Raw genomic sequence first — 25,597 nt, forward strand, 5'->3', positions numbered from 1 at the left:
TGTAACTTCCTTTCCAGACCTCTCTGTTCGTCGTTTTAAACGATGCGCGGTTTGATTTTCTTGCGTACTTAGCGACAATTGTTGCAGCTATGTAAACGTCAGTTCAACGGATAGATGGGTCTTAAATTTTTTAATTTATCCTGTTGAAGACAGCGTCTCTTTGATGGGGCTCAGAGATACTTATCCCTTTTTGTATTAAATGCAAAAATGACCTTTTCTGATAAAGACCTGACATTTTTACCAATGTCGCTTTCGAGGCTTCCTATGGCTTCTTTACCATATCATGCCCATTTTGACATCACAGCCACACCCCACAGGTGTATTATATATTTTCCATTTTGTCTCTCTCTACGCCGGAACCAAATCTATCATTTTCACCCCGCGATAGACAGATCATGCTCACACGCCCATTCGCAAAAACAAACAAAGGGAGAGGAAAGTAATGCACACCATACCACGGTACCTACAAACAAAGTGCCGCATCTCCTGCAGGGTGCTTCTCTTAAAGCGGAGACAAGTTAAGGGGGTTTAGCAGCGGTTTGTAAAAGAGCACTTTCCTGCCGGCTGGCGCTAAATCGGGAAAGGCGCTTTTTAGTGTAAATACGGTTTTCAAGAGAAAACTTGACATAATAACAAACCAAAACCCTTTTTGATTAAACTAGCCTTTTCTCTCTGTATTTCTGCTCTGTTGTGAGCATTCCAGCCAAAACTTTGTTAATTTTCCCTGTTTCCTTAGTGGAAACGTGTTACTTACACAATTTTATTTGAGAGCGCATTCAGAAGAAACAGCACAAACTATGGTCTGAACAAACTTTATTCTGGAGTGAATATCCCGCCGATGCAATTTGCCAACACAATGATGTAAAAGAGCATTGGAGTTCACAAACCAAAAACTTTTATTTTGATTAAGCGAATGAAACAAACATCTTGTTAAAATGAAAAGCAGATATTTCCTTTCTTCAGTCGTAGAGCTACTAGAGAGACTGAGATGAAAACAGAAACAAAAACTGGCACAGTTCTAAATGAACTGCTCTGTAAAGATTATCAAGACATAGCGGAAACTTCGAGTAAGGAACCCATCTTGTTGGGCTTATCCCCCGTTCTCCTGAACTTGCAATCTGATTTAAGACATTACTCCAGTTAGTGCAACAGCAAAAACGAGGGAAGTTTGGGGCGATCGCGTAGAATTAATTACGCGACCCGACCCAACCCTCCCGCGTTTTTTTCTTTCAATTCCACATTTTCGTTTATTTCATTTTTGTCGTCAGAATTTGGTAAAAAGGGAAGATACTTGGCAAATTTGTAGTTGCTGAGGCGATTGAGGCCAAACGGCAGATCGTAGATTTTAATAGAGGCTGTTTGAAACTGTTCGCCATTCTCATCTGAAACACTTTGCCTCCAAGCCATAAGCCCGCGTTCCTCATCAGTTCCAGGGATGGTGTTGTCCAAAATAATTGCAATGATACCACCTACTGCCATACTTGTTTTTAAAAGGACTGAGATGATTTGGTCAAATTCTGGAGAACCTGTTGACAGAAATAGTAATATTAGTGCGGAGTTTTTTATCATGGACTTGCCATGGCGTTTATGGGTTTCGTAACCTTTAAACGAGAAATATGCTCCTGGTACCATGCGATATTTATCTCTAGCATCAAAAGGTACACATGAATTTATCACTGTGGATAGCTACGTGTCGACTGCACATTATGCCTTAAGCACAATCTTCTTCAGGCAATAAGGTCGACTTGATTTGCTGGTGCTTGACAACTGTGATTGGTGCATTTTTAAGCGGTCCGCTGTCGCGCTCTTCCCTAGTTGTGGCGTCTTCTTGAATGGCTGACATCTATTATTGGATGCGACTTTTATCACCTGAAGAAGACTTTCAGAATACATTCAATACGTCGTGATCCACTGTGGAAAAGATTTCATCGTAAAAATAACAAGTTCACTGCATAACAAGCGCATTCATCACGATAACCGCAACCCTTTTTTACGAAACAGTTTTGGTATAATGACACTGAAGACTCATACCTGTCTTGATTGCGTTTGGATGGTTTTGCAAATATAGTGGCAGCGCCATACCAAATGTAATTGAAAATCCAACAATGAACAGATTCCTTGGGGAATTCATGTCAGCATACTGTACATTAGAGATTCCAACAGCGGTAATCATCCCAACTAAAACCATGAACACTCCGCCAAGAATAGGATCTGGGATGCAGACGAAGAATGCGCCAACTTTACCAAAAACTCCAACAACTACCATCACGACTGCACCATACTGGATCACACGGAGACTGCCAACCTAACAGGACGGAAAATTATAGAAATACTTCTACATAGAAATCGTGATAACCATCGAATCATTCCGTGAAAACAAGGTTTGTTACTTCAATTCTCACAGTTCTATCAAACGTTCTTATTTCTTCCTCAGCAGCTCTCCTAATTGTATTTCTACAGAAGCAAAATCAATAATAAAGAAACTGAGATCATTTTCAAAATTTGAATTTTTATATCACACGCTTTACTTTGTGAAAATCATACTCAAAGTAATTGAAAATGCATGTAAGGTCGCAAGGTCCAGTAAACAAAATATTTTCAAACTTCAAGCGTGTATTAAGAGATATTGCAAATTCCCCAGCACATAATGCAATTTTATCAAAATTATTATTCAGAACATTTGATTCTCCTCTCTCTCAGCAGGTGATTAAAAAAGGCGCAATGGTCAAATGTTATAAACAGTTCAATAATGTTGGACCTCTTACTCGGGGATACAGAGTTTGAGAAAAGGCAGTTTAGATTAATAGGAGCGCATAATGTTGATTCATCCAGGAACCACTGAAGGATTTTATTCGACCGACTGAAACAAAAGTCTCCCACAGGAATAGTTCTTAACTCCATGGTAACATACAAGAAAATAGTCTTCGGCTTTTGCCATAAAGTAAATTCAAAAGTTATAGCGCTCTTACTTTCGTGATGCCAATAGCTCCAACATTTTCACTATATGATGTCGTACCATTTCCGGTGCCAAAAGCTGAAGTCAAAAGGCATCCAATTCCTTCCATCCCAATTCCACGGTTTATGGCATGGCTTGGCGGTGGAGGAGCTCCTGAAATCCTGGCGCATGCGTAGTAATCTCCAATGGACTCGATGATTGAAGCTATCACACCAGCAAACATCCCGATGACCCCTGCGGCACTAACTGTGGGCGTTCCCCATTGACCTAGAAACACAAAGATGCTTCAGTGACTAAAAATGAGAAGTTAACTCTTTACATTGTTAAGAGATTGATTACTCAATTCTGCTTTGGATGGACATACTATTACATAAGAAAAAAAAGAACAATCTGTGGATGTTATATATCGGAACTTCGGAATAGAAATAGAGTAGGAAAAAGGATCATTGCAGTTAAAGATATTGTCGGTGAATTTTTATGATCACAAGAAAAAAAGTAACTATGAAAATAATATCTCGCTTGTAACCTGGATACGGAACTCTAAACCACTTAGCTTCTCTCAGGACATCAATCCTGGCATCACTTCTGGCCTTATACTGAGGTACGCTGGGATCGGAAGGAAAGCCGCCGGCCGCGGTGATGATGGCGCTAATAATCCATGCTACTGCGATGGCTAGAATGACCTAGTCAACGGCGAGTTAGATAAGCCATTAGACAGGTTTTCTACTGCACGTCTTAAAACCAAAACCAAGTACTAACAATGTCAAGGTAAAACAGGGTACTACTGGATTTATCAGGGTAATATAGTATTATCAACTGAGTTGATAATACAAAGAGCGTTGGCCCTTCGTCAGAGCGACGAAGGGCTAACGCTCGAAACGTCAGCTTTAAAACTCTTTACGTTGGCCAATTTACGTTATCAACTCAGTTAATAATACTAAATTACCCTGTTATACTCTCCCACCGGAGGAGAAGGGCTGAAAGCAAACGTGTCTCGGAGGTTCATAGGTTCAAGAAGATAGCCCTAAAGGAAATGCACACAAACCTAACACTTCAAGAAACGTTTAAAGATAGTTATAAAATTGTGTTCCTTTTATAAGGCAATTTTCCTATTTTGCGCCACTGGTCTTCTCTTAGGGATACGATAGACAATAGGCTAGCTTTACTTACTGGAAATAATCTGAATATGGCGCTGCGACCCATGTAGCAACCTCCTTGTTCTCTGTTGTACCCGGGAAATGGTACCCTGACGTTCTTAAGATATTGCGAAAACAAAGCTATTAACACGATAGTCCTGAAAAATATAAACACAAAAATCTTTAATTCAATGTTTGTTGTATATTGAATAGTTTATGCTCACTAAGCATTCAAATAGAGTTCATTTACCCCCAAGATTAGCCTGGTATACCAAAAAAGACTAACATGAGTACATTCCAAGATAAATGTTCACAGACCTTACTCTTAGGTTTGTCAGTCTTATTATTATTATTATTATTATTATTATTATTAATAGTTTTCTTTTTTTTTTGAAGAGCGGTCTAACCTACGCATATAAACTCCATTTCTCTCATAGATAAATGTAAGTTCATTGAAAAGTGATAAAAAAGATAACACACTCGCGCAAACCTGAAAAAAAAAATTTTTACTCGAAGAAGAAATTGACGAAGTTGCACCCCATGATTTACCCAATTTATTACCATTTATTATTTTTCATAATTTTCATTAGCGCATAATTTCCTATGAGGAAGTGGTCTTTAATGACAATTTCATTCTTAAAATCTATATTTTTTTGATATCTAGTTTTAATTTTTGACTTTCTTCTCCATCAACACCGAAAAGATGTGATGCAAAGAATTACACGACCTAACCAATGGAAAGACTTTATGTCGAATTTGTTTGTGATAAAAACTTACATCATTGAGATCCCCCAATGATATCCTTTAAAATCAACCAAAAAAGAATAAGTTAGTAACTTAAACTGGGGATATAATCTTTTCTCGGCAGAATTAAAAAGGGAATTTTTCATTAACTCACCCGATTGTTCCATCGCTACTGGGAAAAGTGCCATACCCACCAAGGTGATTGTGGGCGCTACGGTCAGCGGTCCGATGAAACGAAGAAGATAACCAACGAGGCCAGAGAAGCCGATAAACATTTCAAGTAAGGAAGCAATCAAAATGGCTCCTTGAATCTGGGAAAAATAAATTTTCAACTTGAAAATAACGAAGCATAGAACTTTTAATCGTTGAAGAAGTTGTTGGAAAATGTTCAATGGTGATTTGGTGTGAGAAATAAAAGAACACGTTAAATCAAACTATTTTACACATTTGTCGATAAACACGATTTAAGAAGGGTTACCTCTCTCATTCGAGGTTTCCAAATGTCATCATTTTTAATGATTGAGCTGCTGGTTGAATTAACATTTTCTATGAAAAGAAGCACAGATTTAGAGAGTTAGAGAGTTAGAGAGTATCATGCAGAAAGTTTCAATTTCTATTGTAAAGACACAGCACAGACCTTTTAATAGTTACTGACTCTCAGGACTCGGGATCGAGAAGACGTGGCTCAAGTCTAGGCGAGGTCATTGTACACTTTTTGTGATATTAAGCGAGACATATACACTCCTTGCCCTACAATACGCTGTAAAAACCAGGACAAGGTTTGGTGGCAATTGTAATCATGTGCCACCTAGTTTGTGTGAAGACATTATGTTTAACTTGATATAATAAGTGTTTGTTTCGCAGTGTTGTACGAGTGCTAAGATTACAGAATTTCCTTAAGGAAGGTTTACTTCAGTAATACATGTTTCTAATGTAAGTATTCAGCCGTCACGCAGAATAGAAATAGAAATCAAAACGCAGATAACGTAGATGAACCTAACTTCATCAATAACAGAAGAATTACAAACCTTCAAGCTTGGGACATATCCACTGCGGTTGAGACAAGATGGCGAATGTTGGAATGATAAAGGAGAACGTTCCACCTTGAACGATTGGGAGCCTGTAAGGATACAGTGTCATGGTTAAAATGACAAACTCCCAGACTAGAAAAGTGTAACTAAAGTAGCTTTATCACTGAAGTTTACTTCTCAGTTTTACCATCACCAACCGAGAATTCGTCATGTGGAAAGACGCCCATCAAATGGTCCAAATTCTGATGGCTACTTTACTTTGTAAACAGGTGACCTTAAGATGCACATAATCTCTTGTTCCTAAAGTAGCGACGTCCTCGTGTATTCATACTAGTATTTGAGTGACGTGTAGAGGGGAACATTATCTAAACATTCTCACCTAACTCCAAATGTACTCTGTAGGAGAGTTACAATGCCACAGGCAAAGAACGTAGTACTCATAACCTCGCTAATGACAAGCGTGTTGTTTGAAAAACACATTGGAATGCTGAGAATAAAGGGCGTAGCCAATGTTCCTCCAGTCATGGCCAGATAATGCTAATAACAAAAGGCAAACGAACAAGCGATGTCAGGTAAGGAAAGGTCATTTACAATCATTTTAACGACCGAACCACTTATGCTCCTTAATTACTTTGCTGATGTGACCAGTATACAGGAAGTTTAATACATGAGAACAACGTAAGTTCTATGGTCTCTGCACTTAGAAGGTAGAGCTATGGGTGAAGAGAGGATCTGAGGCTTGAATCCTCGGCAGAGGTAGGACTTAAAGTTCTTCCTTTTCCCAAACTCATGTCAAATGTTTTTACCACAGAATGAGAAAGATCACAAACTTTTAGCTCAACAGCGTGGACTAAAAAAATTATGTTCGTTTTGTGAGATTATGGGTCAAAGTGTATTTCTGAGTACTACACAAGGAGCCGAACCCTCAACCTCGGCGCTCTAGTTTCCACCTCCTACAGAACTTGACGGGTGGACAAAAAGATCATTATTTGTCTTCCTAATGAGGCAAGCATCTACATACTGCAAGGATCAGCTATAACAAAGAACATCTCTCTTTAATTTGTCATGTAGGTAAATGTAGGAAATAAAAAAACCTTATTCTGACTGCTCTTACTTGGAAACCCAACAATAAACTGATGTGCCATGGTGGATTCTCATCTATGAGGTATACCAAACCAAAAACTCTCGCTTTCTTTTCTGTCTTCTGCTCAACATCAGGCTCCGAAATCTTTGAACAAAGACAAATGATTTTATCACAGACATAAATGAAAGAAAAAAATTAACCCTCCAGCAAATTAGTCCGAGTCTTGTTTAATGGCATGAATGTGGCTTCCTGAAGAAAACTATTCATACGGAACAAATATCAACGAGCGAATAAATATCAACAATGAAATTACTGAATATCATAGACTATTGTCGCATTGGGACTTTACTCAGTGTCTCACTTACAGCACCAATTCGAGTTAACGAGGTATTAATTCAATAACAATAATGCCTGTTAAGATAGAAACCTTGCGATAGACACACCGAAAAGAAATTTGTGCGATTATTGCAAACTTGACAATCACTGAAGTGCGCAAAAGTGTGAGATTTTAGGCCGTTTGAGCAATTAAAAATCTGCGATATTTCCAAGCGTCGACATTTCATCATTTATTTCGTGATATTTTGACAACTATAAATTAACACTTGCAAACTTTTCTCATAATATCACGTTGTAATTTGCGAAACCAGCTGCGTTTTTAAATGAAAGTTATTCAAGAGAGATTTCAAGTCGCGTGATAACCCTGCTGCTTTCAGAGTTTTCGCAGCTGACGTTTAAGAAGAATCTACTTTATTACTAACGAAACGCTTTTTTTATTTTATAGAATTCTTGATGTTTTATAACCTATGCACATAATTAACGGTTTATTTTCTAATGCGATCGAATTGAAATAACTCACGATGAAGGAAATAAACGGCGCGTCGAGGTATAAATGATGTAATAACTGGGAAAGCTCGAAGAAGTGTCTCGGAAAACAAGCACTGCTAGTATACTAGGACGAGTTTTTATGCAAACTTATCACACAACTTAAAATAGCACCAATAAGACATCAACTAAATCGTGTTTGAAATGGTGGGGGGTGGGAGGGGAACCAAGAATCAGTTGTTATTCAGCGATTGAATTGGAAGAAAACAGGAAATTGCGAGAATCGTGAATCACGAGATAGAGTCTCGATGGGGATAACCGTTAGCCGTAAAACGGCGACAAGATTTCATTTTAGGCGTAAAAATTTTAAATTTTTAACCTTTGGTCATAAAAAAAACATATCGCTGAGAACTCCCCGACCTGGCAATTAAACAAACAAGTCACTTTTAAAAACCGAGGGCTCTTTCGGGTCAACCTCGGGACCTTTAATAGCGGGTCTCAATACGGTCAACCGATAGCATTTAGGCGTAAAAATTGCTAAATTTTAACCGTTGGTCGTAAAAAAGTTCACCGTAAAAAAATTTCTGATGACAACAATATTAACCATTAGCCGTGAATTGGCCAAAATCTTAACAGTTAGCTGTAAAAGCTATCACCCCATTGAGACCTTCTTAATTTCTTCATAGGGGATCCGAAACAAAATTAATGAATATCGATCCTCAGACTTACCTCAACTTCAATCGATGTCATTGCTTTGGTTCCACACTACACTCGGAAACTTTCAGTTGATTAGTAACGGTTCCACTGACCTGACAATGGAAATAACTGAGAGATTTGAAACTCTATCCCACATACTCTCTAAACAGATTGTTTCAAAGGTCATCAATTCTTACAGTTCTTTTTTGCGCAAATATATTATGCTAAGTCCGTAAGGTCACCAGAGGGTCACAATCGGGTTGAACGTGAAACGGCCAAAAATTTAGCGGTAAGTCGTAAAAATTGAAAAAATCTTAAACGTTAGTTGTAAAAACGTAAACTGGAAAAATATTTTTTTCCTATCTACAATGTGTTATTATGTGAAATTTTGTGTTTCACACTTCGCCGTAAATCGCCAAAATTTTAACTTTTGGTCGTAGAAGCCATGTTTTTAAGCCAGTTAGATCATACAACAACAACTTCTCGATCGGCCTGGTTTCCTCGTTATTTTCAACCGATATTCCAAAAATCCATTAGAAAGCTGCGTAGATTGAAAACTGAAGGCATCACTGTGACGGGGTTTGGCGATTTCAGGAGATGGGCGTTGGCCTCACGATGTCCTTCTCCGGTAACAAAGATAAAACTTACGAACCCCGAACAAAGACGAAAATGGCAAAAGCCAAATAAATTTGCAATGTTGGACAAGAACCGGCCCCGCAAGGACAAAAACACTAATAGAATATATGAGGCACGTATTAGTAATATTGTTTCCTTAACGGAATCCGTAGAGAGAAGAGTGAATTTATTTGAAATGTTATGTCAACCCGTGAAAGAAAGGAGAATAAAGAGCTTTCAACTCATCCCTGTCTGCTTTCTGATTACTCAGAAAAAGGAAGGAGAAATCAGAAACAACAAAATAATTACAGCGGAAAAAGGCGAAGAGACACGAACTTGAGCAATTAACAAATGTTAACAAGAGACAGATGTGAAATCTCTCATGATCAGACAGACGAATTATTGTCGTATCAAACAAATATTTTTCCATGGGGCCTTGACTTCAGTCCCACACCAGCTATGAAAGATAAGCGCACAAGCAACATTTGCTGCGATAAGCCAGTGCCCATTGGGAGACCAATTAAATCGGACTGTGATGGCCCGTGAGTACGAAGATCATCTTTTGTTGACTACAATATTCAGCCGATAGCCAAAACTAAGAAAATATCAACTCTTGCCAAAACACAGAAGTCGTATCTCTACGATATCACAGACTTAATCAATTTCACCAGAAAGGACGATAGTCTTAAGCTGCGCAATTTTATTCTCTATAGATGTAAATAGCTTGTACACGACCATTCCGCAAGAAGGAGTGAAAACTATATGCGAAGTTTTCGAACCTTTTTACATGGGAGAAATCCAAATACCAACAACTTGCTCAGAGAAATTCTTAGACCGATACCGCATGAAGGAGAACTCCTTCGAAATTAATGGGAGCAACTGTCTCCAACCATATGGTACCGCTATGAGCTCAAAAATGGCGGTTGCCTCAGCTGATATGTTTATTTTTAAGCAATAGAGGATACTTTATCCTCTCTTGGTCTAATGAAGAAGAATCAGCTCAAATCACTCGGATGGAAGAGATGCATTACCGCTGTCTCCTCCCTGTGGGAGCAAAAAAGAGAAGAAATCGACCTCCTAATTCTTGCAACGGGCGTCATCCCGGTATTACACTCACGGCTGGTATATCAGAAGAAGATGTATACTTTCTAGATATTACGATACTACGCATATCAAAGCTATTGAAACTTTTCAGTACACACTCTTCACTTCCTGTCACGGCTGAAGGATTTATCACAAGAGAAGACCTCAGACTTCACTAAGAAAACAATCTTGTTGAAAAAACCCTCACAGAAGTTGTTTTTATCGACTGGACAACAGGAAGAACACTCCAGGAGAGAAACGAAGAGCGACTAACCAACTGGCCTTTTGTTACACAATGTAATTCATCGGAGATCAACCTTATAAAATGTTATTGAGTATCTGGCGGATTATTGAGAACTGAGCAACCTAGGATTCGGGAGATTTGTAAACAGCTTCCAATAGAGGGAAAAATCGCTTAAAATCATGCTCGTCAGCTATAGGTCACAAGCTTCGAAAACAACATATGAAACAAAACTGCAGGAGTCGTGTCAGGCTGGTCAACCCACTTGAAACGTACTTTGGCCCGAATCTAATCGCTTCTCCGTATGACAAACATATTTGCATGTGATGGAGGCAAGTTGTAGAGTTGAGGCAGTTAAGATCGTGCGTCATGTCTGAGTAGCGTGATGGTCATGAAAAACAAACTATGCATGGCTGAAATCGTCTGTTCAAGTTTTTCGAAGCTTTTCCTGAGTTTAAGTTCGCAACTTTTGCAAAACAGATTCTATATCTTAAGAATAAATTCGTTTAGCAAGTTAGCTGTTTAGCTAATTTCAGAATATCAAGCAGAACCCTGACCGGGACGCTATTTCTCGCAGAATTTGCTGAGAATTTTGAATTTAGTTTCTGAATTGTAAATTGCACAAACAGATCTTAGCGTGCTGTGAAAAGAATATGCTTCGTGCTCCTCACGTGCTAATCCAAAAGTGATACAACTCGCTTTTGTTTATGAGTATTGGTGCATGCACAGAGTCATAAAGAAATTCAAAATGATAGATACAAAGCAATCATGAAATGACAAAAAGACACATCGACTTTGGACCGAAGAACAAAATACAAAAAAAGATTTAAAGAAATACCCAGTTCCATGTCATCCTTTCTATGCTGGTATATGCCCTTTGTATCATATTTTTGCGGGAAAACGGTTTCAAGAGGACTGAAATTGTCGCGACTTAACCGGGGTTACAGTTAAGTTTAACAAACGGCTGATGTGGCAAAGTTTTTTTCAGCGTGAGAAAAACCACACAATTAAATTTGTTATACTTATGTTGAAATAAAATTCATACACAAAAAGAAACAAGACTGGCACATGAAGGAGAAAATTAACGAGTATTAAATTATGCAAACTCTCCAGATGCAATTACCGTAACATCACGGCCTCATTTAATATACGTAACTTGTTGTTGTCAACTAGTAAATACCTCTTGTTAAGATTTGCTCAAATATACAATTGAGATGGTGTGACACAACAATTCAAGGTATGCACCGGTTTATCATCTATTTCGCAGATAACCTGTCGTATCCGACGAATATTTACAGTATCATGCGTGCATCACGTTTCCGAGTTTAGTTCTTGTACCTGCATAATCACTGGTCACGCACCAAGTGTTTGGTTTGACCTCGAGTTGATTTCCGTTGGTGTTCAGTTGGTGTTTTTGTCCAACGGTTTAACGACACACAAACGTTAGGATCCTTAACTTTACAACTTTAGTGGAAACGTCTGGAGAACGATTATGGCAGAACAAGAAACCAAGGTGAGTCAGCTTGAACTGATTCATCGTGTTTGATTGAGGCTTTTGATGGTCGGTTCACGGTAGCCCACGTTGTATACGAGATTGTTTTTTTTTTCTAATGAAGTTGTACATCAGTCCAATGATATTTCAGTACGCCAATACAATGCTGCTACACAAGTCCGCAAACACAAGCATCATTTTTGAAATTTGTTTTGTTTCAGACGGTTTTGCATAATTTTCCTTTCATTGATCTGGAGCAGTTAACGTTGTCAAGTACGCTCCTAAATCTTCGAACTCAGACGCGGAATTTTGACCTGAGCAATTCCCTATTTCAGAATACAACTGCCGTCGGTCTTTCGTCGGTTGCTTTCCAAATTATAGCTGTTCTAAAACTTCAAGCTCAAAGTACAACTCTTCATGGCTCTTGAGAAAAAAAACTTTTGAAAAATACTCAGTGAATAAGGGCCCGGCAGCTAGGCACGGTCACAAACATACTAAATGTTAGAAATATTCACCAAAATGCCACTGAAAGGTTCCTTCAAACTTGTTATGATTATCAGATATTTTTTAAGAAATGTAAAGCGATTCCAAAAATTAATTTGTTCTTTTGGTGGATAAATTCTCCGAGCTTGTGCATGCTACAATGTCGCTCGGTTGTCAACACTGAAATTCTACGCTTCTGATCAGACTGCCGGGCACGGTCTTAAATTAATTTTTGGAATCGCGTAACATTTCTTAACAAACATCTGATACTCTCAGGAAGTTTGAAAGAACCTTTGGGCGAAAGTTGCGTGAAAATATTTGACTGCCGAGCATTTAGTCACATTCTTCGAAATATGCTAATAATTTAGAAGTATTAACAAACTTCAAGAGTCATCTTTTCATTCACGAATCGTATTTTCTGTTGACTTTAAACTAAATCATAATGGACAGTTAGGTAGGTTTTGAACTCATCTTTATGATTTTGGCGCATTTGTTTGTAAAGGGTATTATCCAGAAGACGTTATGAAACATCAATGGACAACATTTCGAGCCATCATTTGTTCAGACTGATTGGCCACGTGCTATTAGTGTTTATGTTAATTCGCTGATAGATGGATTGTTCTCTTGGGACTTCAGTGCTTCTGAATAAAACCCGCAGGGTCTCATACTTAAGACGCAGTCTCCCTTAAAGTGGTCCGGTGCGTTTCGGGTCGAAAAATCCATTTCTTTCAAACTTCGCCCGGGAATCTATCTTGGTCTAAACGTTTTTGAAACCACCTTGGTTTTTTTCAAACATAGCAAAATAATATTTTCTGAGTGAAAATCACCGTTTTTAACGACACCGATTATCAAATTTTTTGTTTGACACCTGCTTTGACGCTATCGCCATGACCTGAAATATTCAATTTTTTTATCTCGACTCAGTGCAAAACTCCAACTTGTTTCCCAAAGTATTTTTATTCAGACTGGCTGTAATAGGGTAGAAGAGTGTGGAAATATAAAAACATGCTATGATTTCGTCGGACTTCAAGAATAGCCGGCCAAAAATTGCGCGTATTTAAGAAAATTCGACCTAACAATGTACATGGAGCAGTCTCAAAAATAAAGGAAATTCACGGGGCCAACTTATCTTTGACGAGTCATGTGAGTCCTTAAAAGCCTTTTCATGACTTGCAATAAGCTAAAAAAACATCTTTATCTTCAACTAGGAAAACAGAGCTGCCGAAAGCTATCACTCAGCTTTAGGCGACCTATTGTTTTGGTTATTGGTCAATTATGGAGAAGGGGAAACAACTTCAGAGGCCAGGATAGCTATAACAAGATTCAGGTTTATTCAGAATAGTACTAAGTTTCAAAGTCGAAGTTTTCGTATTCGTGGTACTTAACGTGAATTCCTTTTCAGTTGAAATATGTAACATGTAATCAAATAATATTTTACTACTTGGACTAATTTATTTAAGGTCCTCTCTTCTGAGTTGATTAAACATCAAGTTCTCACGATGTCGCTAGAAATAAAACATTTCATGAAAACCCACAAAACAAACCAGAAGGAATTTTTTCTAAGACGTTAGGACTTATGTGTACCGCCGTCAGGTCGCAAAGTTATGTTGTTAACTCGGTAACTTCCCTAACGCGTCACGCAACCTCAGTTTGTCAATAAGAACTTAATTGACACACTAAGCTTTGTTATTTAAGTTCCTGTTGGATGATTCGTCCATGTCGATAAATCACAAGTTTTCAAGTAATCGTCTACGATTGAAAATAGTAGTAGTAGCAGATAGTAAATCAACTAGGTAGAATAGTTCCAAAGACTACAGAGTGTACGAGACTTTGCTGTTTTTTTCCTGCAATTCGTCCCCGCACCAAAAAGTGCACAGGTGTGTTTTCCATCAATTAATTTTTTGTCACGCAACCTTATGCAGTCCCAAACATCACCTCAAAGAAGAAGGACTTTGTCTTATGTTTTACTCGGTGCCCTTTTTCGGTCCTAGCGTTTCAGAAAACTCAAGTAGATGTAAATCTTTTCAAGTCTTCTTCATTTTCTCACCTCGTCCAAGTGTTCCTTCCTAAAGGTCTACCACGCATAATCCAGAATCCAAATAATCCAAACCGTCACAAAGGTCATTGACAAAGTTGTGGAATTTCAATTAATCGAAAGGATTGTTTGAAACTTGCATTGCGTAATTTTACTCTTTCATGAATGAGCAATCTTCGACCATGTGATAGTTTCTTAATCAAACTTGATTTTGGTGTCTCTTGATGTTGGATGGGATTTCAAAATGCTTACACATTTCCTTGAGCATCTTAACCTTGAGAAATGAAAGTTTGTTTTCAAATGCCATTTCGCAAAGGTTGTAGACATCATACACCACTGTATGCTTGAAACCAATTTCAAACTGTACGGCTACACTGGCTTTCTCGAGCATTTGTTCATCAGTTAGCGAGGAATACTCTTCAGCTAGCTCTTCAGGCTCGGCGTCATCGCTTGAGGTTTCCTTGCCATTTGATTGTTTTCTCTCGAGAGAGTCGCAAAAAAAATCCCTAAAGCCATTCCACTCTATTAAACATTCGTGTGCCATCGGTGTCGCGAGTATTGCGCATATTGTTAGCTACTTGTACAGGATCTTTCTTCCTTCCAGTTTTTTACCAAATCCATCTGGTTTACTTGTTTTCGTTGTTTTTTTTTCTTTGTTGTTTTTTTTTTTCGAAAAATATCTTATTTCCGACGATTGTATGCGAACTTATACTTTATGAAAGAGTGACCTTTCCATAAATAAGTTCTCGTGGCGAAATTTTATTAGATCTAAGGTTACGTTTTCGCATTAAAAAGGACTGCACTTTAAGCGCTGTTAAGATGAAAAGTTTTTAAATGAACAATATGAATATTCTGAATAAACATTAATCCTAGCTATCCTGGCCTCTGAAGTTTCTTTCCCCCTTCTCATTATTGACTGATAAACAAAACAGTAGGACGCCGAAAGCTGAGTGACAGCTTACGGCGGCTCTGTTTTTGTAAATAAAGATAAGGATTTTCTTTACTTAATGTTATGGACTCGACTTATCGACTCAAATCACGCGTCAATCTTAAGTTGGTCGTATAAATTTCGTTTATTTTTGGGACCGCTCCATGTGCTTTGTCAAGTGGAATTTTCGAAAATGCGTGCCACTTGTTGGCCGGCTATTCTAGAAATATGCGATACAAAACAAAACCCTCAAACTAGAATTTTGTGAAAAGAAGAGCTCGGCAGTTTGTGCTATTTTTGATAATCAGTGCTGTTAAAAACTGGCGTTTGAGCGCTGAAGAGATTTTCGCTCAGAAAAAAAATTATTTTGCTGTATTTGAAAAAACCAAGGTGGTTCCGATTACTTTCAGACTAAAATAAATTCCTGGGCGAAGTTCAAAAGAAATGTATTTTTCGACCCGAAACGGACCGGACCCCTTCTAGGAAGACTGCGTCCTAAAGGTGCACAATTCTCCCGCATTGTGACTTTTTCTACCAATGAAATTCGCTTGTGGCTTGGTCCCGACCCAATTGCGGGTTAACTCCTTGTAAAACAACCTGCATTTCATCGCGTATTTCAGAGTCCAGATGGGTAACAACCAATCATGGAGCCCTCTTTGAATTGTTATCCTTTTCACTTGTTCAGTGTATATTCACTCATTCGAGATCGCTACATATATATACTTTTAGCAAGGCTCTATTAGAGGTATAACAGAATCTCGGTTTGCTTTTTGTAGTAAAATTAAGCGGAATTATATTTTTGAAGCTACAAACTGTAGTCGAATAAATTTTATTTTCTCTCTGTTAGAGGAACAGCAGTACGTGTAGTCTTTTTGCAACCGTTATTTGGTTCTAATAAGATATTTGAAAGGAAAGGAACAAATTGAAACCAAAGCGCGTAATTAGTCATGAAATCACGCGGAATTTGAATAGTTATTACTACAATAGTAGCAGAGCACTACACGCGACCTTACCTGTTAACGTGTGTTTCTCGCAAACAACTTGGAATAAGAAGCAAATCACGCAACAGTTTCACTGTACCATGTGAAGTCAACCTTCAAACTTCAGATGTGTTAGGCAAGTCAATCTGTTATCAGTTGCACCCGGTTGAGTCGCTTTTATGTTTTACCCAGTTGCTGTACTGTTTGCAATGAGTGAAGGACCTTCATACAGCGGGGCCTGCCAAAAAATCAAGAGATAACCGATATATATATATATATATATATATATATATATATATATATATATATATATATATATTGCTGTCAATTTTTTTTCCTCACAAAAGCCCGTGAGTTGGCGACATGCCCTTTTTTATCATTCGCCGATCACATGAACGAACAGACCTGTTAGATAGCTTGATGTCATAGTACAAAAGAAGAAGTGAAGTGTCTCTGCCAAAAAGCCTTTTTTGGCAAATAATTGATGGTATAAGCGGGGATGATGGCCTGGAATAATACAATTGAAAGAATCAGGAATGAGGCAGAAGTGGATAGGCTGTAGACCAATGAGAGATTAAGCCGAACGGAGCGAAAAATACCAGTTTGAAGAAAGTAAAAATTCAATTAAACCTAAAGAACCGCGTAAATGAAATTTCAATCGACTGACCTGTGAAAGCAAGGAATTATCAGAATAGAGACATCATATCACCTAAAATTGACGGGTGCAAAGAATATCCAGAATATTCAAGAAAAAAATTTAACTTAGCGTGCGCACGCTCCAAAACGTCGACATCTAAAAGTCACAAGCAGAAGCAACTGCTTTCTGGTCACATGAGAAAACACATACCTTGCAAGTGTTATCTTTATTAAAGGCCTTTCTGAGAGGGTGAGAAGTTTTATGAAACTTGTACGCGCGAATGCTCAAATTTCATAGGAACTCTCTACAGCAGGCAGACAACAAGCGACAAAACAGCTGAAGCAGAATTTGTATGCCAGGCTTGCAGACTCATTGCTTTAGGAAGCCTCTTGTGTGCCTATCAAATACTGATCCATTCGGAAACTTTTCTTTCAGCTTAATGGTGGTCACCAAACTAAGAAAAGAAGCAAAGTTCTGGGTTTGTCTTACCTTATCAACGAGCATCCTCCATGGTATATCTGCCTCTTGCTGGGTTTCCAGGTATTAACAATTGGCCTTAAAGAATTTTGTGTTTTTTTATTTATTTTATACGATTTAAGAGAGTCAGTATCCATCGAACAAATTTGAAATATTGTGGCAAGTCGCCCAAAATTCGTTTCCCTCCTACTTTCATATTTTGTAGCCCAATATTTTCTAATAATTTTGGTGTAGTTTTTTTGCGAAAATATATTTTAGTTTTCGAGAAATGACTTTTTTCGTTCGATCATAAATAAACAAGATAAGAATGTTATGTTAGATTTTTTTGCTTATCAATAAAGGGCAAAATTACTGAGCGCTGATTGGTTGAGAGAGAGGGCATTTTTTTCTTAATCGAGGGCATTTTTAGTAATCAAGAGAGGGCATGATTACCTGTTAATGATTGGCTAATCCGTTGCATAGCAACCGTTCGTTATCTTGAAATTTTGATTTTCCTTCGTATAAATTTTGCCCTTTATTGATATTCAAGTAATCCCTTGAGACCTCGTACTATTAAGGATTAATTGCACTTGAGTTTTCAAAATTTTCCAAATTGCCCTCGTCGCTTCGCGACTCGGGCATTTTGAAAAATTTTGAAAACTCTCGTGCAATTAATCCTTAATAGTACTTGGCCTCATGTGATTACCTATACAAATAGTAGTGATTTATGCTAGTTAACGGTGGCGACAAGTAGGCGCACCATGTACATTTCATAGTCGCTATCAAGTAAATTTTGCCGGACTTTGAATTCGTCTCAAGATAGAACAACGCAAATACACAAGGAAATTTTTACAGTAACTTTATAACCATCCTTTTGTCTTATGAAAGCTTGAAGCTCAGTAGATTGTGTGATATCGGTCATTGTTAAAACTGTCTTTGTTTTGAAGCTACTTTTCGATATAGGAAAAGTATGTCTGACAAAAATATTCACCAAAAAATAAATATTTCTTTGGCAGCTTCAATAACGACAGAGGATTAAGTTTAGATGATAAAACAATCGTCATCGCTGGTTTTCATCATCACGATTTTCTCGTCTCAGGAGATACATGATTCACAGAGACATTTGGTCCTGGAGTAGGTCTAGTAAATTTTTGTCCTTTTTTGGGATTTAGTTCCCGTTACACTTCATCGATAAGAACACCTTCTCACAGTCATGTCGTTATTAAGTTACCCCTGCTGTGTTACGATTGTGTTTTAATTACAACCAACTAAGTAGATCAACCAATCCTGTGGCATCTTGATGACGGAACTTCTTGTTTCATTAGATACCTGTGACTGAGTTCTTCTTTTCCATCAAGAGTCGGGTATCTCTGTTTTTATTTCTCAGCATTACTTAACCATGTTGGGAGGAACACTAGCCATTCCGTTTATCCTCAGTGGTCCAATGTGTTTTTCCAATAATACGCTTGCTATCAGCGAGGTACTAAGCACCATATTCTTCGTGTCCGGACTTGTGACTTTGCTTCAATCCACATTTGGCGTCAGGTATGGAAATATGACGACACAAGTCTATAGATACCATTAAAATCGCTAATTTTCCCGTTATATTGTGATGAGTATATTAACAACAATTGTCGCCCTGTTGAATATTTTACACTGGGACAACGCTCAATCAGTTTTTTCGCTGATAGGATTTACCATGATGTATAAAATATCTTCATCCTTCTCTAAACTTGACACCTTGTCTTTTGATCTGCTACTATATGGTTTAGCGAATTTGTGTCAAAATTTGTGTCAATATAACACCCATCTGCCTTAGATCTTGCACAATTAACACGCCTTAAAGACGGTCTCATGGGATTAACCGCAAGCCTTAAACGGCAAAAATTTCAACCGGTAGCTGTGAAAGCCATCACCCCATTGAGACCCTCCTTAAACGGCTATAAAACAATAGCGGCCATTTAAATTAGATTCTCTGACCCACAATAATTCAGTTTTTCATGATTACAGATTGCCAATCGTTCAAGGTGGAACATTCTCTTTTCTCACGCCTACATTTGCCATTCTGTCTTTACCACAATGGACTTGTCCAGATCCTGCTGGTAAGTAAGCTTCCTTTTCTAAGTTTATTGTTAACTCTTTCATGAAATAACAGTACAAGTTCTGCGGTGAATAGGTTGAGAAGAGATTTTGTTGGTGTTCATTTCCTTTATTCTCGTGACCAAAATGTGTGATTCAGGGGCGATATTGTTAGGAGAAATTAGATGCTGGTCATTCCAAGGGGTCAAGGGATTAAAGGTTAGGGTTTAGGGAGAGGTACGCTCTAGAAACGATATGACTTCTGTCTCTGCCATTATAAGAACGTACGAAATCTACAACTTGCCGCAGATTGAGATGCTAATGTTAGCTTTACCTTTTAATTTTTTTTCCAATGAGCTAAAAAAATATTAGACCATGTACGGCATCAAATCGAAAAAAAACTCAAAACCCTGGCCACAGATCTAGAACACGCTTTACAAAAGCAGCTACCGCTCTCACCGTTATGGTTATCGCAAAAAATCATATTTTGGGTCAAATGTGCCCTTTGGTGTAGCAGATAACCAGAAGAGGAGTGGGACTTAGTTACGGCACAGCACTAAGGCCAGGTTCCTAAGCAATATTCAAAATAGTAGTGTCTTTGACACATTTGGAGGCAATTTTCAAAGAGTTAGCTCACTATTTTCAATCTTAGTTTGCAATCAGAGTTTCAACGTCATATCCACTTTTCTTAAGTAATAGTAGAGATTAACGTCAAAAGGTTTCTGGAGCATACTTCTCAAACTTATTTTGCCCATTTTGCATTCGAAACAAAAGAAAATTGAAATTTATGAAAAGTAGAAATATTAAGATATCAAATGAATTTCCTACTTTCCTTTCTTCAAAATGTTCAAATAAGTCCTTCCATGCTTGACTAATGCTTGTGATTTAAGCTGCAGACAATGGTAACTCTACTGAGAGCTCTCTCGACAGTAATGACATCTGGAAACCTCGAATGAGAGAGGTAATGGTTAAACTGGCTCTTGTAAAACGAAATATGGTTAGTTATTGATGTTCGCAGATAAATCGCTTCTCGGTTGATAAGCTTGAAATGCTTCCATGATTTTTTGACACTAACGGACTATAGAGCGATACTAAGGGATTATTCTGAGCTTATTATTCACAGCTTTAACAAAAATGGGAGAGGTAGATATCAGGAGAGCTCTAAAAACACAATAAATAATAATAATAATGATAATAAGCAATATGAAATCTTGAAACAGATCGAATCCATAAATTTGGCAAGGTTATCGAGGTTTTCTTTCACCTTAACACCTAACTATACCTTATTCGAAAATTTCTGGCTCGTATGTCAAAAACTACTTTTACCGAAGTCGTTGTCATGCAAACTTTTAAACATTTAACCTGAATATCCTTACGTTCACAGAATAAAGCAACTATTAATACTTTTGTCGATTCTTCTGTTTCCAAGGTTGTTGACAACTTTAAATGTTACCAAATTTTTTTTCATCACAAATAAAAATCTCTTGCACAGATATAATTTGTTATTTTATTAGATCCAGGGTGCCATCATTGTTTCTGCATTGTTTCAAATCTTAATCGGCTTCACTGGTCTCATTGGTGTACTACTTCGGTTTATTGGACCGCTGACCATAGCACCTACAATTACTTTAGTGGGCGTGGCACTATTTCACGTGGCTGCAGAACACGCGGGTGAGTTTACCGATGGAAAACTATTATCGCCTGTCGATCTCATTTTATGCTCGATGTACACAACTTAAAAGTATGTCTACTTTTAATATTCATTGATACAGGAAACCACTGGGGAATTTCAATGACGTAAGTCACTTCCTTCATGTATTTTCTTTTATCCCGAAATTGACGCAAGACGTAGAAGAACGGTCGTAAATATGTTTACGGAAAGAAATTAACTATTAGCAGTAAAATGGCTGAAATTTTAACTGTTATGCGTAAATTCCATTGCTCCATTGAGACCCTTTCAGACGGTTTTCGTTCGCGTCAGATATGAAAGTGAACCAAAATTGGTTTACTTAAACCTACAATCAGCGACAAAATTGTGGACCCTTTGATCTTTTCAACCCCCCTCTTCCTTCCTTGTCTTTTTGCCCTTGTTAAGTTAAGTTTGCCCTTGCTAGGTTAACCTTATCGCCCCCTTACCTCCCAAAACAATATTGTATCGTGATACCATGAACCTTTAGCTACCTGCAGACAACATTGAATGGGGAAGGGGTATCTTGTAAATGATTTAGAGTGTGGAGGAAGCAGGAGTGCCGAGGACTATTTAAATACGATGTGTCAACTAATTTTGACCCTGATTGTCGGTCCATTGGAAAGAGGCATAGGTGAGAGTGACTCTTTCAGTAACCTCATGGTGCATAGGAAAGTCCTTTCTCATTACCGAAACCTAGTTACAACAAAACGCTCAGTGATCAAAAACTCCGTTTCATCGTGATAACATGCAGTCAAACTGATGAACGTGCTCTTCGGTTGAGTGTCATAGAAATGAATCTGAAGTAATTGCAAAAGGCAATCAATTGAAAGGAATGAAAGGATTGGTTTCAGATTTGGATCTAATTGGTCAAGGAAGCAAATTAAAATCAAGCCAAAGAAATCCCCGATTACTTTCGAGACTTGATCAGAAACTCCATCATTTGGCTTTTTTACCTTTGTGATTCAGGACAATCGTGTTCATCGCTTTGTTCTCACAATACCTTACCAAAGTGAAGATTCCATTTCCTGTCTATACCAAAGAACGAGGAGGGTGTTTTGTCGGCCGTTTCCCTTTGTTCAGACTATTTCCAGTGAGTATATATGATTAGCTTTCCTGAATGTGCTTTTCACACTAAATTAAACTTTCCAAATACGCGCGTAATTTTTAGAAGTTTAATTTAGAGTGAAAAGCACAGGAATGCTTTTAAGTAGCTAAGTACAGTGAAGCTAAAATGATGTCTCGTCGAGTTATTCTTTCCCGAGCCAGCGAGGAAGGTCATCCGATCACGTACCGGTTGAGCTCAACACATGTTGTATACTGTCAACGTCTTAGCCCGTTTGTATAATTTCACCTTCCTTCATTTTGCGGTCAGCAGCAGTTCATCTTTGCAGCAAATGTTCTTTGCACCTCAATAAGAAATTTCGTTCTTAAAGTGTTTACAACAAACCTTTAAGCTTACCTTCGTAACGCGTGAAATTTTTATCAAAGTCTACATGAGTTTTCCGTCTCTGATGGTTTGTTATTTAATTCAATTTCACGCAGGTTATTCTGGCCATCGCCTTCTCATGGATTATCTGCGCCATCATCACTGCAGCAGGAGGTTTTCCTTCTGATCCCAAAATTGCTCAGTACATGGCGAGGACCGATGCAAGAAGTGCTGTCTTGAAAGAGGCTAAGTGGTTTAGATTTCCATACCCTGGTAAGAAACTTCAATTAGTGTTCAGTTTCTCTCGAAGTGTATCGCTCTATATACTATTTTGCTGCTTCTACAGGACAGTGGGGTACACCTACTGTGAGTGCCGCAGGGGTTTTTGGGATGCTTGCAGGAGTCTTTGCTTCTATCATTGAGTCAGTGGGTGACTACTACGCCTGTGCAAGATTATCAGGAGCGCCTCCACCGCCAAAACATGCTATTAACCGTGGAATCGGAATGGAAGGGATTGGATGTCTCTTGACTGGAGCTTTCGGTAGCGGAAATGGTACAACATCATATAGTGAAAACATTGGAGCTATCGGAATTACCAAGGTAAATGAACACTTTAGATTAGACCTAGATATAATGAGCGACAGCCATAATCGGCATTTCGAACGAAAGTTTCTCCCTTTGGAACGATAAAATATAAGAAAGAAGGCTCGAACATGATTCGACTCAGTGTAAAATTCATTTGTATTGTCATTCTTCTAAGATTGATATCGTTGATCGCTTTTCAAATCTAGTGCAAAATCTTTCTAAATGAACGATATTTTAACCAGCGGCATTAAGCAACATGGGGCTTGACCACAACGTGTAAAAACACGAAACCAAGTCACTTATGAAGAAAGGTCGATAAATTTTCAGGTTGGAAGTCTGCGTGTGATTCAGTTCGGTGCCATTGTAATGATGTTCGTGGGTGTTCTTGGTAAAATTGGAGCCTTGTTTGTCACCATCCCAGATCCCATCGTTGGTGGAGTTTTCATGGTAATGTTTGGAATGATCGCTGCCGTTGGAATCTCCAATCTGCAGTTTGCTGACATGAATTCTTCCAGGAACCTGTTCATCGTTGGATTTTCCATCATTTTTGGCTTGGCTCTGCCACATTACATGAATAATCATCCCAACGCAATCCAGACAGGTATGATAAAATAATGCGTGTGTGAAATGGAAAGTGCCTAATTGCTTACCAGAACCAGATGTTGTAAGATGTTATAAAGCACTTTTCAACGGTATAACGATCAAGTATCGGTCAGAATCCCTACTAACGTAACTTCAGAGTGGTCAAATACGACAGGTAATGATTTGATACGCGACGAGAACCCTGCATGCCGTGCTGCATGCAGGAATGTATACCGTACCCTGTTTAAGGGTTAGTTAAGCAGTATGGGAACAATTTTGACTGAGTATTGTCCAGTAAAAGAAGATTTCATTTTCTGTCTCGAGTGGTTCGAATAAAAAAAAGGAGTTCTCAGTTAGGATTAGAATCCTATTCAATGTTGCTCATGACATCGGCTTCTTTAGGTAAGTAGGCCGGATGACGAAGTCTGCTCTCGAACCATGTGGCCCATCAAGCCCCGCTGATGCCGGTCTCAGTATAAGGTAACTAGGAGTATTGCCACGCCCCCAGGAGGGGGACGCCAGCTTATCGCAGTTTCTCCTACCTCAAGCATTTCGCAAGGCTTCTGACAGTTCTGTTACCAATTTATACTCCTGAGGGGAAAGAGGCTCTAAGAGAAAAAAGTGCTTTCCTTAAGAACACAACAAAATGAACCAGCTGCAGTTCTTGCTATACTAGTTATTTGTCTAAATTCCCTAGTAACTTTCGGACTTTCTCTATAATGGTTTCGGAGGCGTTGAAAATATCATCTTGTTATTGACAGGTGTTTCAGAAATTGACCAGATTCTGACAGTCCTGATGAAAACAAGCATGGCCATAGGATGTATTTCTGCATTGATTCTAGACAACACCATTCCCGGAACCATCGAGGAACGCGGGCTCATGGCTTGGAGGCAACATCTTTCAGATGAGAGTGACGACCATTGTCAAACAGCCCCCATGAAAGTCTATGACCTGCCGTTTGGTCTCAATTGCATTAGCAACTACAAGGTGGCCAAGTACTTACCCTTTCTTCCTTACAACGACGAAGAACACCGAAAAAGAAGCAGTATTGAACGTAATGGCGATACGATGTTGTAAAAAGACGCACACGTTTAGCTCGGTAAAGAGATGAAACGTGTCTGACGAAAAACAACTTAAATATCTAATAGTAGTGCGGTGGCTTTATACAGCAATCCTTATAGAAAGAATATAATTTTCGACAGTGTGTAATGTGTGTTTGTGAGTAATGTAAACTGCAACTATATTATCTTTTAAACAATATTGTTTTCTTTAAGGGAAACTGAAAACAATCCCATCGTGATATACTTAGCTTCCGGAAAATATGGATTTTAAAAAAAAATGCTTAAATGTTTCTTACGCGAAATCACTCCTATATACATCGTAGATGAAAAAGTTGCTAACAGCATTTTCTCTTGCTCCTATGCATAACCAAGTGGAAATGCCTATGCTCTAATATACATGCATAGCACAGTTATGATAACTGCACTGTCGGCAGCAATTTCGTCCAACCGTTCTCCAGGTTTTGAGATATGACTTTCCGACTTTCTCTTAATCAAGGGGTGAAGTTATGTAATAGGTTCCAATATTGTAGATACGATGTTTTCTGTATCATTTATAAAGTATTTGTTCTGTGCAAATAATAAACATATAACTTTTTCCAAAATTACTTTCAATTTCTTCAAAGCAGTTCCTCAGGTTTAAGCGAGGGATTTCGAAATTGTTATTCAAAGCTCAGTTAATAACTTCTGAGGGAATACTTAGCTTTCCTCTCACAGACCTGAAATTAAATTTTCTGAAAGCGGAAAACTATAAATA

The 25,597-nt window shown here is 38.2% G+C and overlaps 2 protein-coding genes across 4 annotated transcripts; one reads left to right on the forward strand and one right to left on the reverse strand.

Annotated features, from left to right (window-relative positions):
• Window positions 1-837: 837 nt before the first annotated feature.
• LOC131785442 (solute carrier family 23 member 1) lies at window positions 838-16,539 on the reverse strand. 3 transcript variants are annotated; one of them, XM_059102331.2, is made up of 13 exons: window positions 16,360-16,539; window positions 8,503-8,582; window positions 6,982-7,095; window positions 6,247-6,404; window positions 5,865-5,956; window positions 5,315-5,382; window positions 4,991-5,147; window positions 4,870-4,894; window positions 4,127-4,250; window positions 3,483-3,639; window positions 2,970-3,223; window positions 2,032-2,305; window positions 838-1,526 (listed from the first exon to the last, which is right to left on the reverse strand). In XM_059102331.2, exons 2-13 carry the CDS (start codon window positions 8,521-8,523, stop codon window positions 1,192-1,194), a joined length of 1,779 nt encoding a protein of 592 aa, XP_058958314.2. In that variant the 5' UTR covers window positions 8,524-8,582; window positions 16,360-16,539; the 3' UTR covers window positions 838-1,191. The 3 variants fall into 3 exon arrangements, with proteins under 3 accessions (XP_058958314.2, XP_066029333.1, XP_066029334.1); XM_066173236.1 differs by having other exon boundaries at window positions 4,870-5,147; XM_066173237.1 differs by lacking the exon at window positions 16,360-16,539 and adding an exon at window positions 11,247-11,360 and having other exon boundaries at window positions 4,870-5,147.
• Window positions 11,614-25,597, forward strand: LOC131785431 (solute carrier family 23 member 2-like). Its single transcript, XM_059102325.2, has 12 exons — window positions 11,614-11,921; window positions 17,399-17,503; window positions 18,807-18,964; window positions 19,430-19,521; window positions 20,389-20,459; window positions 21,013-21,169; window positions 21,271-21,295; window positions 22,155-22,278; window positions 22,731-22,887; window positions 22,961-23,214; window positions 23,527-23,800; window positions 24,543-25,597. Exons 1-12 carry the CDS (start codon window positions 11,901-11,903, stop codon window positions 24,857-24,859), a joined length of 1,755 nt encoding a protein of 584 aa, XP_058958308.2. The 5' UTR covers window positions 11,614-11,900; the 3' UTR covers window positions 24,860-25,597.

This window comes from Pocillopora verrucosa, chromosome 10 (assembly GCF_036669915.1).
Source record: "Pocillopora verrucosa isolate sample1 chromosome 10, ASM3666991v2, whole genome shotgun sequence".
Lineage (NCBI taxonomy): Eukaryota > Metazoa > Cnidaria > Anthozoa > Scleractinia > Pocilloporidae > Pocillopora > Pocillopora verrucosa.

Excerpts from the sequence above, each read along its gene's own strand:
- LOC131785442 (XM_066173236.1), bottom strand. The coding sequence starts at position 8,523 with ATGACATCGATTGAAGTTGAG. Across the intron at positions 7,096-8,502 it reads TGACATCGATTGAAGTTGAG|ATTTCGGAGCCTGATGTTGA; the intron begins GTAAGTCTGAGG and ends CTTTGTTCAAAG. Across the intron at positions 5,148-5,314 it reads GGAAACCTCGAATGAGAGAG|ATTCAAGGAGCCATTTTGAT; the intron begins GTAACCCTTCTT and ends TATTTTTCCCAG.
- LOC131785431 (XM_059102325.2), top strand. The coding sequence starts at position 11,901 with ATGGCAGAACAAGAAACCAAG. Across the intron at positions 21,170-21,270 it reads CGTGGCTGCAGAACACGCGG|GAAACCACTGGGGAATTTCA; the intron begins GTGAGTTTACCG and ends TCATTGATACAG. Across the intron at positions 23,801-24,542 it reads TCCCAACGCAATCCAGACAG|GTGTTTCAGAAATTGACCAG; the intron begins GTATGATAAAAT and ends TGTTATTGACAG.